The 13,430-nt window shown below is 37.6% G+C and overlaps 1 protein-coding gene across 1 annotated transcript in view; it reads right to left on the bottom strand.

Annotated features, from left to right (window-relative positions):
* The window catches only part of AXDND1 (axonemal dynein light chain domain containing 1), a 95,887-nt gene that overhangs the window by 34,136 nt on the left and 48,321 nt on the right, over nucleotides 1-13,430 (bottom strand). Inside the window, exons 15-18 of the mRNA XM_080823876.1 lie at nucleotides 11,845-11,917; nucleotides 9,109-9,343; nucleotides 5,261-5,462; nucleotides 4,334-4,427 (exon numbers count right to left, since the gene is read on the bottom strand). Of these exons, the coding sequence (XP_080680002.1) occupies nucleotides 4,334-4,427; nucleotides 5,261-5,462; nucleotides 9,109-9,343; nucleotides 11,845-11,917 (604 nt within the window). The remainder of the gene's footprint in view (nucleotides 1-4,333; nucleotides 4,428-5,260; nucleotides 5,463-9,108; nucleotides 9,344-11,844; nucleotides 11,918-13,430) is intronic.

Genomic DNA, 13,430 nt, shown 5'->3' with positions numbered 1-13,430 from the left:
CCACTTCTGATGGCTTCTTACCTTTGCAAAGCTGGTTTTATTGATGGTTTTGTGGTTAAAAAAAAGTACTTTGGGAAAATCAAGGTACAACAGGCAATGAGGGTAGTGCTGTCCAACCCATTTCCAAGGTTAAAGTTGTACAGTGTTCAAGTACATATGTTCCATTGATAAATAATTTTGATGAGAGGAAAATAAAAGATTCTCTTTTTTTCAATGTATGTATATCTAAGAAGTTAAATAAAACACTAAATTTTACAAAGCTTATTTGAATAAGCAATTAGAATCAGGCAGCGTCAAAACCAAAAAGTGGTTAGGGACATTCTGCAGGTAGAGGCCAGGAAAAACATTTTAATAGAGAAGATGCTAAAGTACAGCAAAGAAATTGTTTAATTGATTATAACCCAAATGTTTGCCCTATTTGGGAAAAGCCAGGTATTTGGCTATTGTGATAGTTGTCCTTGTGTTTCATTTTTTCATAATCAAGAGAATCTAGTTGACTGTTTATAATTAGTTCTTGAGTTTTGTTTTTTCAGGTTCAAGTGCATGAGCTCCTCTGGCCTTGGTTTGTTTATAGAAGCTACCAGTGGCCCAAGAGCTACCCCAGTCTAATGGCCTCCTTGTTTAACTGTTTTAACATGTATTACTTTTTCAAACAGTTACTAAGTTATTAGGAAAGAAATATTTAGTAAGTTGTTTGAACATAGCTACTTAATAAACTGAACTCTGGAGTGTTTCTTTTGGTTGAGGAGTATGAAAATACTGAGACCCAAAGGGCAGTAACCGGTCAAGTTTGGGAACCTCTGCATTATGCTATTTGCAGGAACCGGGACCCAGAAAACAAATGCAGAAAACTTCATTAAATGCAAACATCAAGCACATCATCCTCTTCACGTGCTCCCTCCCCTTTCTCTGTTGATGAGTTCCTCAGTACTCTTCTCTAGGCTTAAATATGACTTACTCTGAGAAGTCTTTTTTAACTTCCCTTGGCTTTAATTTGCTCCTTTCCCCACATTTCTATGGTACTTTGTACATCCCTATTATAACGGTTTTCACATCTGTGACCTCAATTAGCCAGTGCATCTCTTTAAGACATGGCCCATCATTTTATCCCTCAAAACCACACACAGTACTTGGCAAAGAATTAAGTGCTTAATAGATGTTTGTTAAATCGATAAATAATAATCAAACTTGGTAGCCCATCTGGTAGTAAAACACAAGCCCCCCACCTCAGAAGGAAACATTATTAATGACCTAAAGCAATGCTGATGAATGTATTTTTACACCATAATTAACACATCAGGAAAAGGGCAACTCTTCCTGAGGAATGATTTAAAAAAGATTGTTATCCATTTTACAAGTTAAAAGATATTCCCCCCCACATTCACAAGCTATGCCCCTCCTGCTTCTCAAAGTAAATAAATTCCTAACTGTTATTTCTTATACCAATGGCCTGGATTATACTGTCATAGAAACAACTCATTTGTGCTTATACAAAATATTAATCAATCATTGAACTCTTCCTAATAGACAAAAAGAAACATGTTATCTTCATTTCAGAGTTATATTGGAGAGACTAAATGGTAGAATCTAGGGCATGCAACAGTTCATAGGTGAATTTAAAATTAGAATCAAATTAAACACAAAAGTATATCTTTCACTTTCACAAAGATATGAAAGCATTCTTTGTAATTAGATAGAGAATACATATGGTAAGTTTTATAATAAACCAGAGGTTTACTGTGATCTGGATACAAAATCGTAAGAGAATTTTTAATGAATTAAGTGCTTTTTCTTTTATGAAAAGACTTGCTCCAAATTCACTCATCTTGTCAGGGATGACAAGTAGCTTACTTAGCCACCTTCTAGCTGATTTTTTAAATAATATTTAATTTGTCCCTTCAAAATATAAGTGATGTTTAATAATGAGTAAGAGAAATTTATGTTATGGACGGGTCATTTTGAAAATGGATAGAAGAATTTCTATCTTGGTATGATTTTGCTGCTGAAAATGACACATAGCTCATTTTTTAAAACTTTCTAATTTATATACTTGAAAATCTGGAAATAAGTTTCTAATTGTTCTAAAATCTTACAGTTAAAGTGTTTCAGCTGGCTGAGAATCTTTTGTTAAAATGTGTAAGTGCCCCAACGTCTAATGTCAGCAAGAACAACTGACTGACATTACAATAGAGGGAAAATTTAACTAGTCACAATTTTATAGAAACCTCTGCATAACACTCATGGAATTAAAGGCTGAGTCTTATTATTTAATAAAGACAGTCAATTATGCACTTCTTCAATTTTGATTCATGTTTCTTTGTGAGCTATCATTTCAGAGTGACAGTCTTTAAAAGCAAGTGCTGAAGCTAACCTTCAAATGACTTTATCACTAAGTATTAACTTGTGATTATAAAAAATTATGAAGGCTGTTCTTTCACATTTTACTAAAAATTATCTTAAAGTGTTTTTTATTTTAGCCTGGTCCACTGTTTGTATGTGTGTTATACACATAAGTTATATACAAAAGACAAAAATCTTTTTGCTGATAGAGACACATAGTGGACAGGGATTGAGGATCAGGATTTTAGCCCATCAAGCAGCACAGAGTAGACGGAATTTATGACATAAAGGAAAAAACAAAACAAAACTGAAGGTAAGAAAATGAATCAGAAAGGAAAATGAATGATGGGTGGAACAAAGGCAAACTTTTTCATTTTTATATAGTTATAGCAGTTAATATGGATATACACAGTTCCTCAGGGAATTGATAATCTTGCAAGTTTTCTACACACTGTAACACCATAATGTAGTGTTAAAATAGAGGTATATTAAGGCACTTTCTAAAGAAGTCTGTATTATAAAGATTGAATTCAATAATATAAAAAATTGAGTAAATGATTCCATGGAGATAAATACCTAATAGTAAACTATTTACTGAAGAAGGAGTTAATGTAGCAATACCATAAGACAACAGTGCTGGAATGTTCTTTCTTTCTTCATTCAATAAGTATTTACTGAGTCTCATTATGTGAAAGTACTCTGTTACCCTTTTTCTTAATTTTGGTTGTCTTCCAAGTCATAGAAATTTCTCCTAAGTCTGGGGATCCCCTGGATTCAGTCTTCCAGTCTTTATATATGTGCACCTCAACTCTTGGTGTCTATATATTTACAACATATTCATAGGCTGATATAACATAATGCTTCATAAATAGCATTTCCATATAACATCACAGTCTCTGCTTTTCAAATTCCTTTTTTAAAAAATTTTATTTTTTAAAAAATTTTAGAGAGAGAGACCAAAAGAGACAGAGATAGAGCATGAGTGGAGGGGGTGGGCAGAGAGAGAAGCAAACTCCCCACTGAGGAGGAAGCCAGTCACAGGGGTCCATCCCAGAACCCTGGGATCATGCCCTGAGCTGAAGGCAACTGCTTAACTGACTGAGCCACCAAGGCACTCCTTAAATTTCAAATTTAAGCAATATTTAAGTGAATTAAGTTCCTTTTACCAATTTTGTAAGATCAAATATTTGTATACTGTTTAATTATAATAAGAGATTCCTGTGTGAATCTAGATTATAATTAAGAGTAGGCAGTAGGAGTAAATACAGTAAACTATGCCTTTGGAAATTATTATTTCATGCTGTGCTGGCTAAGAAGTCCACAGGTTCAGGGGCACCGGGGTGGCTCAGTCAGTTGATCACCGGGCTCTTGATTTTGGTTCAGATCATGGTTCAGGGCTGTGAGATCTAGCTCCACATCTGGCTCTGTGCTCAGCGGGGATTCAGCTTGGGATTCTCTCTCCCTCTATTTCTGCCCCTCCCCCAACTCATGTGTATGCTCTATCTCTAAAATAAATAAATAAATCTTAAAAAAAAAAAAAAAGGAAAAGAATTTCACAGGTTCAATTCTTCAGAATTGCAGAAAAATTCTATTTGTCCTAAAAATGATAGACTAATATATATGGTGGCATCTTGTCTTTCTTCCTAATATGTTTCTGTCATCCATCAGCCAGGCAGGAGCACCAACATAAATCCTTAAAATGTTCGCATTCCAGATTAATACTATTAAGGAAAAAAAATCAGTATACTGAGTAAAGAGTAAAGATAACAATTAGAACTTGAAACTTTTGATCATCTCTGAAACATCATTCCTAGCGCAGAACATACTACGTTTAAAAAATCCCTGCAAATCATCTGAGTAATAATATCACAAAAGTTCCCAGTGTGCCCTCCTAACCTCCTGCTTCAGTTGGATAGGCATGACCTAGTCTCTCCTTGAAGAAAACTCCCAGCCAAGGCAAAATATAATTTCACAAACCCCTGTAAGTACATACATGGCGCTGAAGTTCAATGTTACCATTGTTAATTTCATTGCTTATCTTCAAAAGCCATTGTTGAATCATGTTAAATATTTGTGCTTGAAGTACCCTGAAGGAAAAATCAAGTAAAATAAATATGAGATATACTTAGAGTATAAAAGTCTATCAACTAAAAGAAAAGGTTTTATTTGGGTAGACCTAGAAATGTTGGTGTTGACAACTCTTTGAGAATTCAGAGAAAGGGAAATGCTTACTCATTATCACAGCCTTCCTAACCCTGGGCAGGTAGCAACTGGCATTATGCACTTTGAACAAGGTAAATCTTATGTTCGGTGCTAGCTCTGTACTATAAAAACTCACCCTCATACCCTTTATATTCACTTCTAGGCAGTGAGGCCACAAAGTGAGGAGAATGAATTTTGAAATTCTCAAGAGATCAATTTCCAACATGAAAATGTGAGGAGCAAAGTTGATCTGTGCCACCACCGCCCCCGCCCCCCCCATCCCCCAACTCCCACCCCCACCAAGTGAGGCTGGTGAGAATTACTTAAAAAACAAAACAAAACCAAAACACTAAAAGCCTCTGGAAACATCCTAAGGACAAAGAGCAACTAAAGAAACACGTGTTCAGGACAATCTATGAAAATTCAATAAGAAAGGTAAGAAGAGCCTATGGTATTTAAAACAAGGCTACTCCCTCTCTCTGGGCTCTCAGCTCAGTGAGGCGAAACTCCACCCCAGACTGCTGCAGCAAGGAACACAGAACTCCCTCCCTCGCCCTCCAGCTCAGCTCGCAGTCGGAGGGCTTTCTTCCTGGGAAGCCCAGGACTTCCAAGGCTTCTTATGTGACCCCAGCTGCCTATTGCTGAGGCCAGGTACTGGGAAAATGTAGCTGAGAAGTGGGGATTCCCTTCTGCCCAGAAGAAAGCTATGGGAACTTACGGGCCAGAATCCACATCCATATACTGAGGAACGGTACCAATAATGTTTATCGACGCATCCAACTGAGATTTCATTTCATTAACTTTTTCATTAAGTCTTTCCCATTCTTCATGAAGCATTTCAGGAAACTGCAGGCCATTTATCAACTTGAAAGAACAGAATTCTAGAGAACTAACCAAACTTGAAAGAATTTTAGATATACCTAGAAAAGTGAGGAAAGTACTAACTTTAAAAAGTGTTCATAAGTCTACCATTGCAATAATAAATTACAAAAATACCAAAGGGGAGGGGCATATCTTCTTTTCGTCTTTTTATTATCCTACAGTTTGCCTAGCAGTGAACCTTGAAAACAGTAGTTCGGGGCGCCTGGGTGGTTCAGTGGGTTAAAGCCTCTGCCTTCGGCTCAGGTCATGATCCCAGGGACCTAGGATCAAGCCCCGAGTCGGGCTCTCTGCTCAGTGGGGAGCCTGCTTCCCTTCCTCTCTCTCTGCCTGCCTTTCTGCCTAATTGTGACCTCTGTCTGTCAAATAAATAAATAAAATCTTTAAAAAAAAAAAAGAAAAAGAAAACAGTAGTTCTTAAACAAATGTTCAGTAAATAAACACAGTGCAGTCAGTGCTTTTCTGACTCTCGGACTAGCTGTTTCTTTGACGACAGTTTATACTCTTAAGTTTCTTGTCTTCTCAGCTGAGAACCAAATGCAGAAACTACAAATTACAGTTTTCTATAACAGGCATTAACTCACTTAGTCATTCTGTTAAGAAGACAATGATGATAAGCAGCTTCTTTGTGATTATAGGGTAGTTAATAACAGAAATGAGAATGGTTTAACACTTGAGTCATTTTTTAGGTCATTGTTCAGGTTTTCATAAAACTTATTGTTTTGGACTGAACAAAGATTGAGTCTGGATCCTAATCTTTGACAAATTCACTGTGAAATCATGGTAAAAATATCACCTCTATACTTTTGTCTTAACTCATTTGCAAAATAAGAGATGATACGCTCCCATCTTAGGGGCACCTGGGTGGCTCAGTCAGTTACGCATCTGCCTTTGGCTCAGGGCATGATCCCAGGGTCCTGGAATCGAGTCCCACATCTGACGCTCTGCTCAGTGGGGAGTCTACTTCTTCCCCTTCTCCCTCCTACTCTTCCTCTGTGTTCTTTCTCTCTCTCTCTCTCTCAAATAAATAAATAAAATCTTTTAAAAAAGAAAAGAAAAGAAATGCTCCCACCTTAGAGATTATAAAGAGAAATGGTTAAAAACCAAACTTTTTTTGTCCTTAATGAAATATTTTACTGCCTTCATCAGTAAATTTTTTTTTCATCAGTAAATTTTGATCTCTTATGAGTATTCAAAATGATCTGTTAATTTCACTATTCATTCATCATTTTTACTTCCTCATTTATTTTAAACCATTTACTACTTCATTTTTTTCTCTTCCCACTATATATTCTCATGGGAATTATTAGCTTCTTATCTCTAACTACATTACTGATGCTATAGATAATTAAGATTGTATTTTCCCAATGAAGTAGTTTCATGTTGAACAACAGTGCCAGTAAATGAACCAGGGTTGCCCAAACATTTCACTGGGAAGGATTCTTTTTTTTTCTTTTTTTTTTTAATTTTAAAAATTAAAATTGCTCAACATGGGCTTGCACTCATGACACTGAGATCAAGAGTCACATGCTCTACCAACTGAGCTAGCCAGGCAGCCTAGCTGAGAAAGATTCTTATGTAACACATGACACAGTGAATAAAGTCATCATTCTCACGAAATACAGTATCATTCAGAGTCTCAGATTATCTCTAGGATTTCTCACATACAGTGTCCAACATCAATCAGAAACAGTCAAGAATGTGAAAAGAATTGACTCTTGTGAGTCAAGACAAAATGCAGACAATAAAAAAAGACCTATAGGAGAACCAGATAGTACCAAATTATCCGGCATGAATTTTAAAATTAACTGTGAGCAGAACAGAAAACCAAAAAGTACATCCACACTTATATGGTCAATTAATCTATGACAAAGGAGGCAAGTATATATGATTGACAAAAGACAATCTCTTTGATAAATGGTACTGGAAAAACTGGACAGCTGCATGCAAAAGAATGAAACTGGACCATTGTCTTACACCATACACAAAAATAAACACAAAATGGATTAAAGACTAAATGTAAGACCTGAAACCATAAAACTCCTAGAAAGAAATAGGCAGTAATCTACTATAAGTGATCAAGACAGCTGGTACTGGCACAAGGACACACATCCAGATCAATGGAATAGAATTCAAAGTCCAGAAATAAACCCATACATCCATGGTCAACTAATTTTTGACAAGAGTGTCAAGACCGTTAAATGTGAAAAACATGGTCTTTCTACAAATGGTAGAGGGATAACTGAATATCCACATGCAAAAGAAGGCTTTATCTCATACTATATACAAAAATTAACTCAAAATGGTCAAATATCATAAGAGCAAAAACTACAAAACTCTTAGATGAACACATAAGGGTAAACTTCATGACTTTAAATTTGGCAAAGGATTCAAAGATACGGCACTGAAAGCACAAACAAAAAAAAAGAAAAAAAGGTAAATTGGACTTCATCAAAATTTAAAATTTTGGACTGCAAAGGACACCATCCAAAAAATGAAAAAACAGCCCATGGAGTAAGAAAATATTTATAATTCATATAGCTGAAAAAACACTTGTATATAGAGTATATAAAGAACTCTAACAACTCAATAACAGAAAGACAAAAAAACCCAGTTAAAACATGGACAAAGGATCTGCACACACATTTCTCCAAAGAAGATATATAAATGGCTAATAAGCCTTAAAAAGATGCTCAACATCAGTAGTCATCGGGAAAACATGAATCAAAACCATTATGAGATACTACTACATACCCACTCATATGGCTAAAATCAAAAGTCAGACAACAAGTGATGGCAAGGACGTGGAGAAATCAGAGCCCTCATACACTGGGGGTGGGTATTTAAAACTGTGATAATGGTGGCACAAGTCCGTGAATGTACTAAAAATTATCAAATTATATACTTTTTTAAAAGGTTTTGTTTATTTATTTGAGAGACAGAGCGAGCATGAACTGAGGGAGAGGCAGACTCCCCAGTGAGCAGGGAGTCTGACTCGGGGCTTGGTCCCAGGACTCTGGGATCATGACTTGAGCTGAAGCCAGATGCTTAAGCGACTAAGCCACCCAGGCGTCCCCAAATTATATACTTTAAATGGGAAATTGTACTGCATATGAATTATATCTCAAAAAAAGTAGTGCTCAGGGACATCTGGGTGGCTCAGCCGGTTAAACGGTTGCCTTCAGCTCAGGTCATAATCCCAGAGTTCTGGGATCGAGTCCTGAGTCAGACTCCCTGCTCAGTGGGGGAGCCTGTTTCTCCCTCTGCCTGCCATTCCCCCTGCTTTGTGCTCTCATTCTCTCTGATTTTAAAAAAAAAAAAAAAAAAGAAAAAAGAAAAGAAGCAGTGCTCAATACTTTATTTTGTTTGATTTTTTTTTTTAAGATTTTATTTCTTTATTTGACAGAGAGATAGCACAAGTAAGCAGAGCAGCAGGCAGAGAGAGAGAGAGAAGCAGGCTCTCTGCTGAGCAGGGAGCCCGACGCAGGGCGTGATGCCAGGACCCTGGAATCATGATGTGAGCCGAAGGCAGCCGCTTAACCAACTGAGCCACCCAGGCGCCCCTTGTTTGATTTTTAAAACTGTATGTAACATTATTTAGATTTTAAATATTAATTGTATGACAAATAATAATCATGATTAAAATGCTTTATAATGTCAAACAACATGTCATTGTTTTTTTCTTACCATTATCCCCATTTATTCTCATTTCAAATTCTTTATAGAGTCTTCCTATGGTTTTCACAATTTCCTGCATGTACTGTAGCTCTGGTGGCATCTCCCCCTCCATATTTTTGTGGCGATTCAATATCCCAAACCCAATATCTGTCCAGTTTTCCTGTAAATGTTTAATAATCTTGAGAGAATCATATTTTGACACTAGCAAATACCCAGTATACTTGTCTTTATCTTCAGTTAACACCTAGAGAATGAAAGGGGGTGAGGAAATTAGACTATTATTCACTAATGATTTCATCAAAGTCTACCCAAGATCCTTATTTCCCAATGACTGCCAATTATTTTAGAGTTATATACCCTATTATTATTTGTTCATACAATTTTTTCATGTGACATGAAAAATTATTATTATTATTTTCAAAATTAAAGCCATTTAAGCGTCTGCCTTCAGCTCAGGTCACGATCCCAGGACCCTAGGATCGAGCCCCAAGGCTCACTCCCTGCTCAGCAGGGAACCTGCTTCTCCCTCTTCCTCTGCCTGTGGCTCCCTCTGCTTGGGCTCTCTCTCTCTCAAATAAATAAATAAAATCTTTTAAAAAAATTTAAAGTGAATTTAGATTAATTATAATACTCTGTAAGATAACCCATATTTTACCAGATGAAAATAATTATATTAAATCCTATATGGGTAAAAATTAATAACAAGCAAATAAGGACCAGAGAGCTGAGCATGTTTAATTACTACCTGCTTCGGTGAGGATATCACCTATCTGTTTACATGATCCATCCCCACTGGACAGGGCAAGTTGCTAGAATGTATAGGTTGTGTTTTATTTGTCTAGCCCGGAGCTCAAGTCCTCAAAGTGTAATTGACAGATATGTGATTCAGATAATGCAAAAGAATCACCCCTGCTTCAAAAAGAGTAATCAGTACAGGGAAGCCATGTAGCAGAGCAATTAGGAACAAGGATTTGGGGGGTGGAGAGAACTGGACTCATTTTGACTCTACCACTTACCCATTTACAGACAACTCGGGCAAGTGACTTAACATTTCTAAGCCTCCCTTTCGCGTCTGTGAGACTGGGAATAAAAAACCTGCATCAGGTGGTTGTGGTGAAAAGTACCACACCGTGTGGAAAGTACCTTCAGCCCAACAGGTAAGTGCTTAATGAAAGCCGATTATTATTATTCCTATGAAATAAAGCAGCATGATTCTTTTTCAGTCTTATCTATGAAATGTCAAAACTGGCAGATAAACAGAGTCACTAAACCTACTACATACAAACAGGACGACAAACATCAATTCTGAGACTATTCTGCTCCTATCTTTCCAAAAGATAAGAAAACAGCTTCCTGGGATCTGGAGGAGACTTCATCAGGCTGAGTCTGACACTCACTTTGGAGGTATTTCAATATCTTACATGGTTTCCATTGTCAGGCTGCTATGACATTACAGTAATTTGATTAATGAAAACTATTTTCAAAGCTCCAACTCTTTTAAGGAGATGTTATTAATAAACCAAGTGTAGTATACACCTACAGCGGAATAGTCTTCAGCCTTTGAAAGGAAGGAAATCCTGACACAGGCAACCAAACAGACAAGCCTTAAGGACATTATGCTGAAGGAAATAAGCCCATTACAAAGGGGCAGATACTAATGGACAGATACGCCCAGAGATATGGTGTCTAGCATAGTCAAATTTTTAAAAAAGATTTTATTTATTTGACAGAAAGAGAGAGAGACATCGAGAGAGGGAACACAAGCAGGGGGAGTGGGAGAGGGAGAGGCAGGCTTCCCGCTGAGTGGGGAGCTGGATGCTGGGCTTGATCCCAGGACCCTGGGATCATGACCTGAGCCGAAGGCAGATGCTTAACGACTGAGCCACCCAGCTGCCCCTAGCATAGCCAAATTTAGAGAGACAGAAAGTGGAATGGTGGACTGGGGGAGGAGGAAATAGAAATGTAAAAATACATCTTGTATTATGGGCAGAGTTTCAGAGTTTCAGTTCAAGAAGACAAAAAAATTCTGGACATGGATGGTGGTGGGGGGTGTATGACAGTGTAAAAGTACTTAATGTTCCTGAACTATACACTGAGAAATGACTAAGATGGTCAATGTGATGTCATGAATATACTGTACCACAAGTTTTTAAAAAGATGGTATGAGGGGTGCCTGGGTGGCACAGTTGGTTGGGCAGCTGCCTTCGGCTCAGGTCATGATCCCAGGGTCCTCAGATCGAGTCCCGCATGGGGCTTTCTGCTCAGTGGAGAGCCTGCTTCTCCCTCTGCCTGCTGCTCTGCCTACTTGTGCACTCTCTCTCTCTCTCTCTGTCAAATAAATAAATAAAATCCTAAAAAAAATAAAAAATAAAACGAAATGAAAAGATGGTATGAATTTTAAAAGTCCAAGTTGTCCTTAAGACAGAAGGAAGGTACAGGAGAGGCACAAATGTCACATCTGTTAATTAGAGGAGAAAATTAGAACTACCCTCACTGCCACCCAACTATCATCTCCCTGTTTTTTCCGGCAGTCTGAATTTATTTGCCTGAAAAATATAAAATAGAACTGAAAAGAAAATATTTAAGTGTATTTTTAAAGTCCCTGGAATCTTGCTGTTTTCTTTGTCTTTCATAAAACACAGTATGGCATTTTGAAAGGATGAGGTGTGACTCAGTTGTAGGCAACTGAGCGGCAAGCTTGCAGACAGCATTCTGATTACTAAAAGCTTTATGAGAAAGTCTTACCTTTTGCCACTGCTTGAAATCTGCAATAACTGATTCAAATGTATTTTCTTTATTGAGAGATGAAATGTCTTTTCTATTGGAAGAAGGAAAAGGAGTAAGAGCAGGTTCTCAGAACAATGTATAAACAAGGGAAACCATGAATCCATACACTACAGAACAATATTAGGTTTCTCCTAAAGGGTTTTCAAACATGCCTTCCATCCTCATAAGCATTCATCTTTACATTTACAAACATAAATATACTTTCAGGCTCCAACCAGCCCTAAGCAATCAAGTTACAGGGTTGGAGATCATGCGAGTTATCAAAAGGGTGGTCCCTTTTGGCCGTCCAAGATTAGATAATCTTAAGAGCAATTCCTGTTGAACATGGTAGACAAACAATTTGTAAATAGAGGGGAAGACTAAAGAATATTTAAGATGCAACATTTAGGTCAGGAGCCCCAACTTTTGGTAAGAAAGTTTCCTTTAATATCTCTGAAGTCTTGGGGCACCTGGGTGGCTCAGTTGTTAAGCATCTGCCTTTGGCTCAGGTTATGATCCTGGGGTCCTGGGATCAAGCCCTGCGTCAGGCTCCCTGCTCAGCCAGAAGCCTGCTTCTCCCTTACCCATTCCCCCTGCTTATGTTCCCTCTCTCGTTCTGTCTGTCTCTCTCTCTCTGTCAAATAACTAAATAAATGAAATCTTAAAAAAAAAAAAAAAAATCTCTGAAGTCTCACAAGGAGAAACCTCTTGATAAAAGTTTCTGAAGAGAAAGAGAAAAGAATCCCTGCCTGACCTGTGCTCCCCTCCCAGCCAAGTCAGCAAACAGGGATGGCAGCAGCCAACAGCTTGGATATGTACCAGCTTCAGCTTCGAGAACTTCTAACTCTGCTAACTCAGAAACCTTAGAGGATCTGAAAAATCGAAACCACTGTCCTCAATTTGAAATGGAAATGGCACCTAAACATTTTTCTTCAACAGACAGAACATCTTAAAGTAAACAAACAAACAAACAAACAAACAAAAAACCCCACAAAACCTTAGAAATCACTGAATCAAGCCTGCATTCAAAGTCCCGATTCCCACTAACTTTGGCTGTGATTTAATCATCCCACCTTGGCTTAAGTACTTTATAGGCAGCCTTGTCCCCTGTCGGATTTCTCTAATTGCTACAAAGTATAATATCCAACAAAATCAGTCACCTTATAATGGCGACCCACTGATTCTATTTCTCTGCATATGCACTATGCTATAGAATCTGCAGATGGTTCAAGAAGTTCAGGGGCTCCAATAATGATGACATAAGTTGATGTGATTTTTTAAAAAGAGAAGAGGAGAAAAAGAAAAGGGAAGAAAAGAAAAGAAGAAAACAACAAACCAGCTGAACAGCACAGAGGCAGCAGCAGGTGGGTAGAAGGAGCAAGATGGACCACAGAGATGGTTAGCACCAGAAACCACAGAACCACTCAAGCCCCTAGCAGCACAGCAGCCTTGGAAGGGCTGCTAGTTATCCGACCAAGCAATGTTAGAGTCATCACAGGAGAAAAGAGAGGCAGAGAAAAAGAGAGAAAGAATTGGACTGAGTTATCAGACACGACACAGCATAA

This window comes from Martes martes, assembly GCF_963455335.1.
Source record: "Martes martes genome assembly, chromosome: 15".
Lineage (NCBI taxonomy): Eukaryota > Metazoa > Chordata > Mammalia > Carnivora > Mustelidae > Martes > Martes martes.
This window is presented reverse-complemented; position numbering and strand designations above follow the sequence as displayed.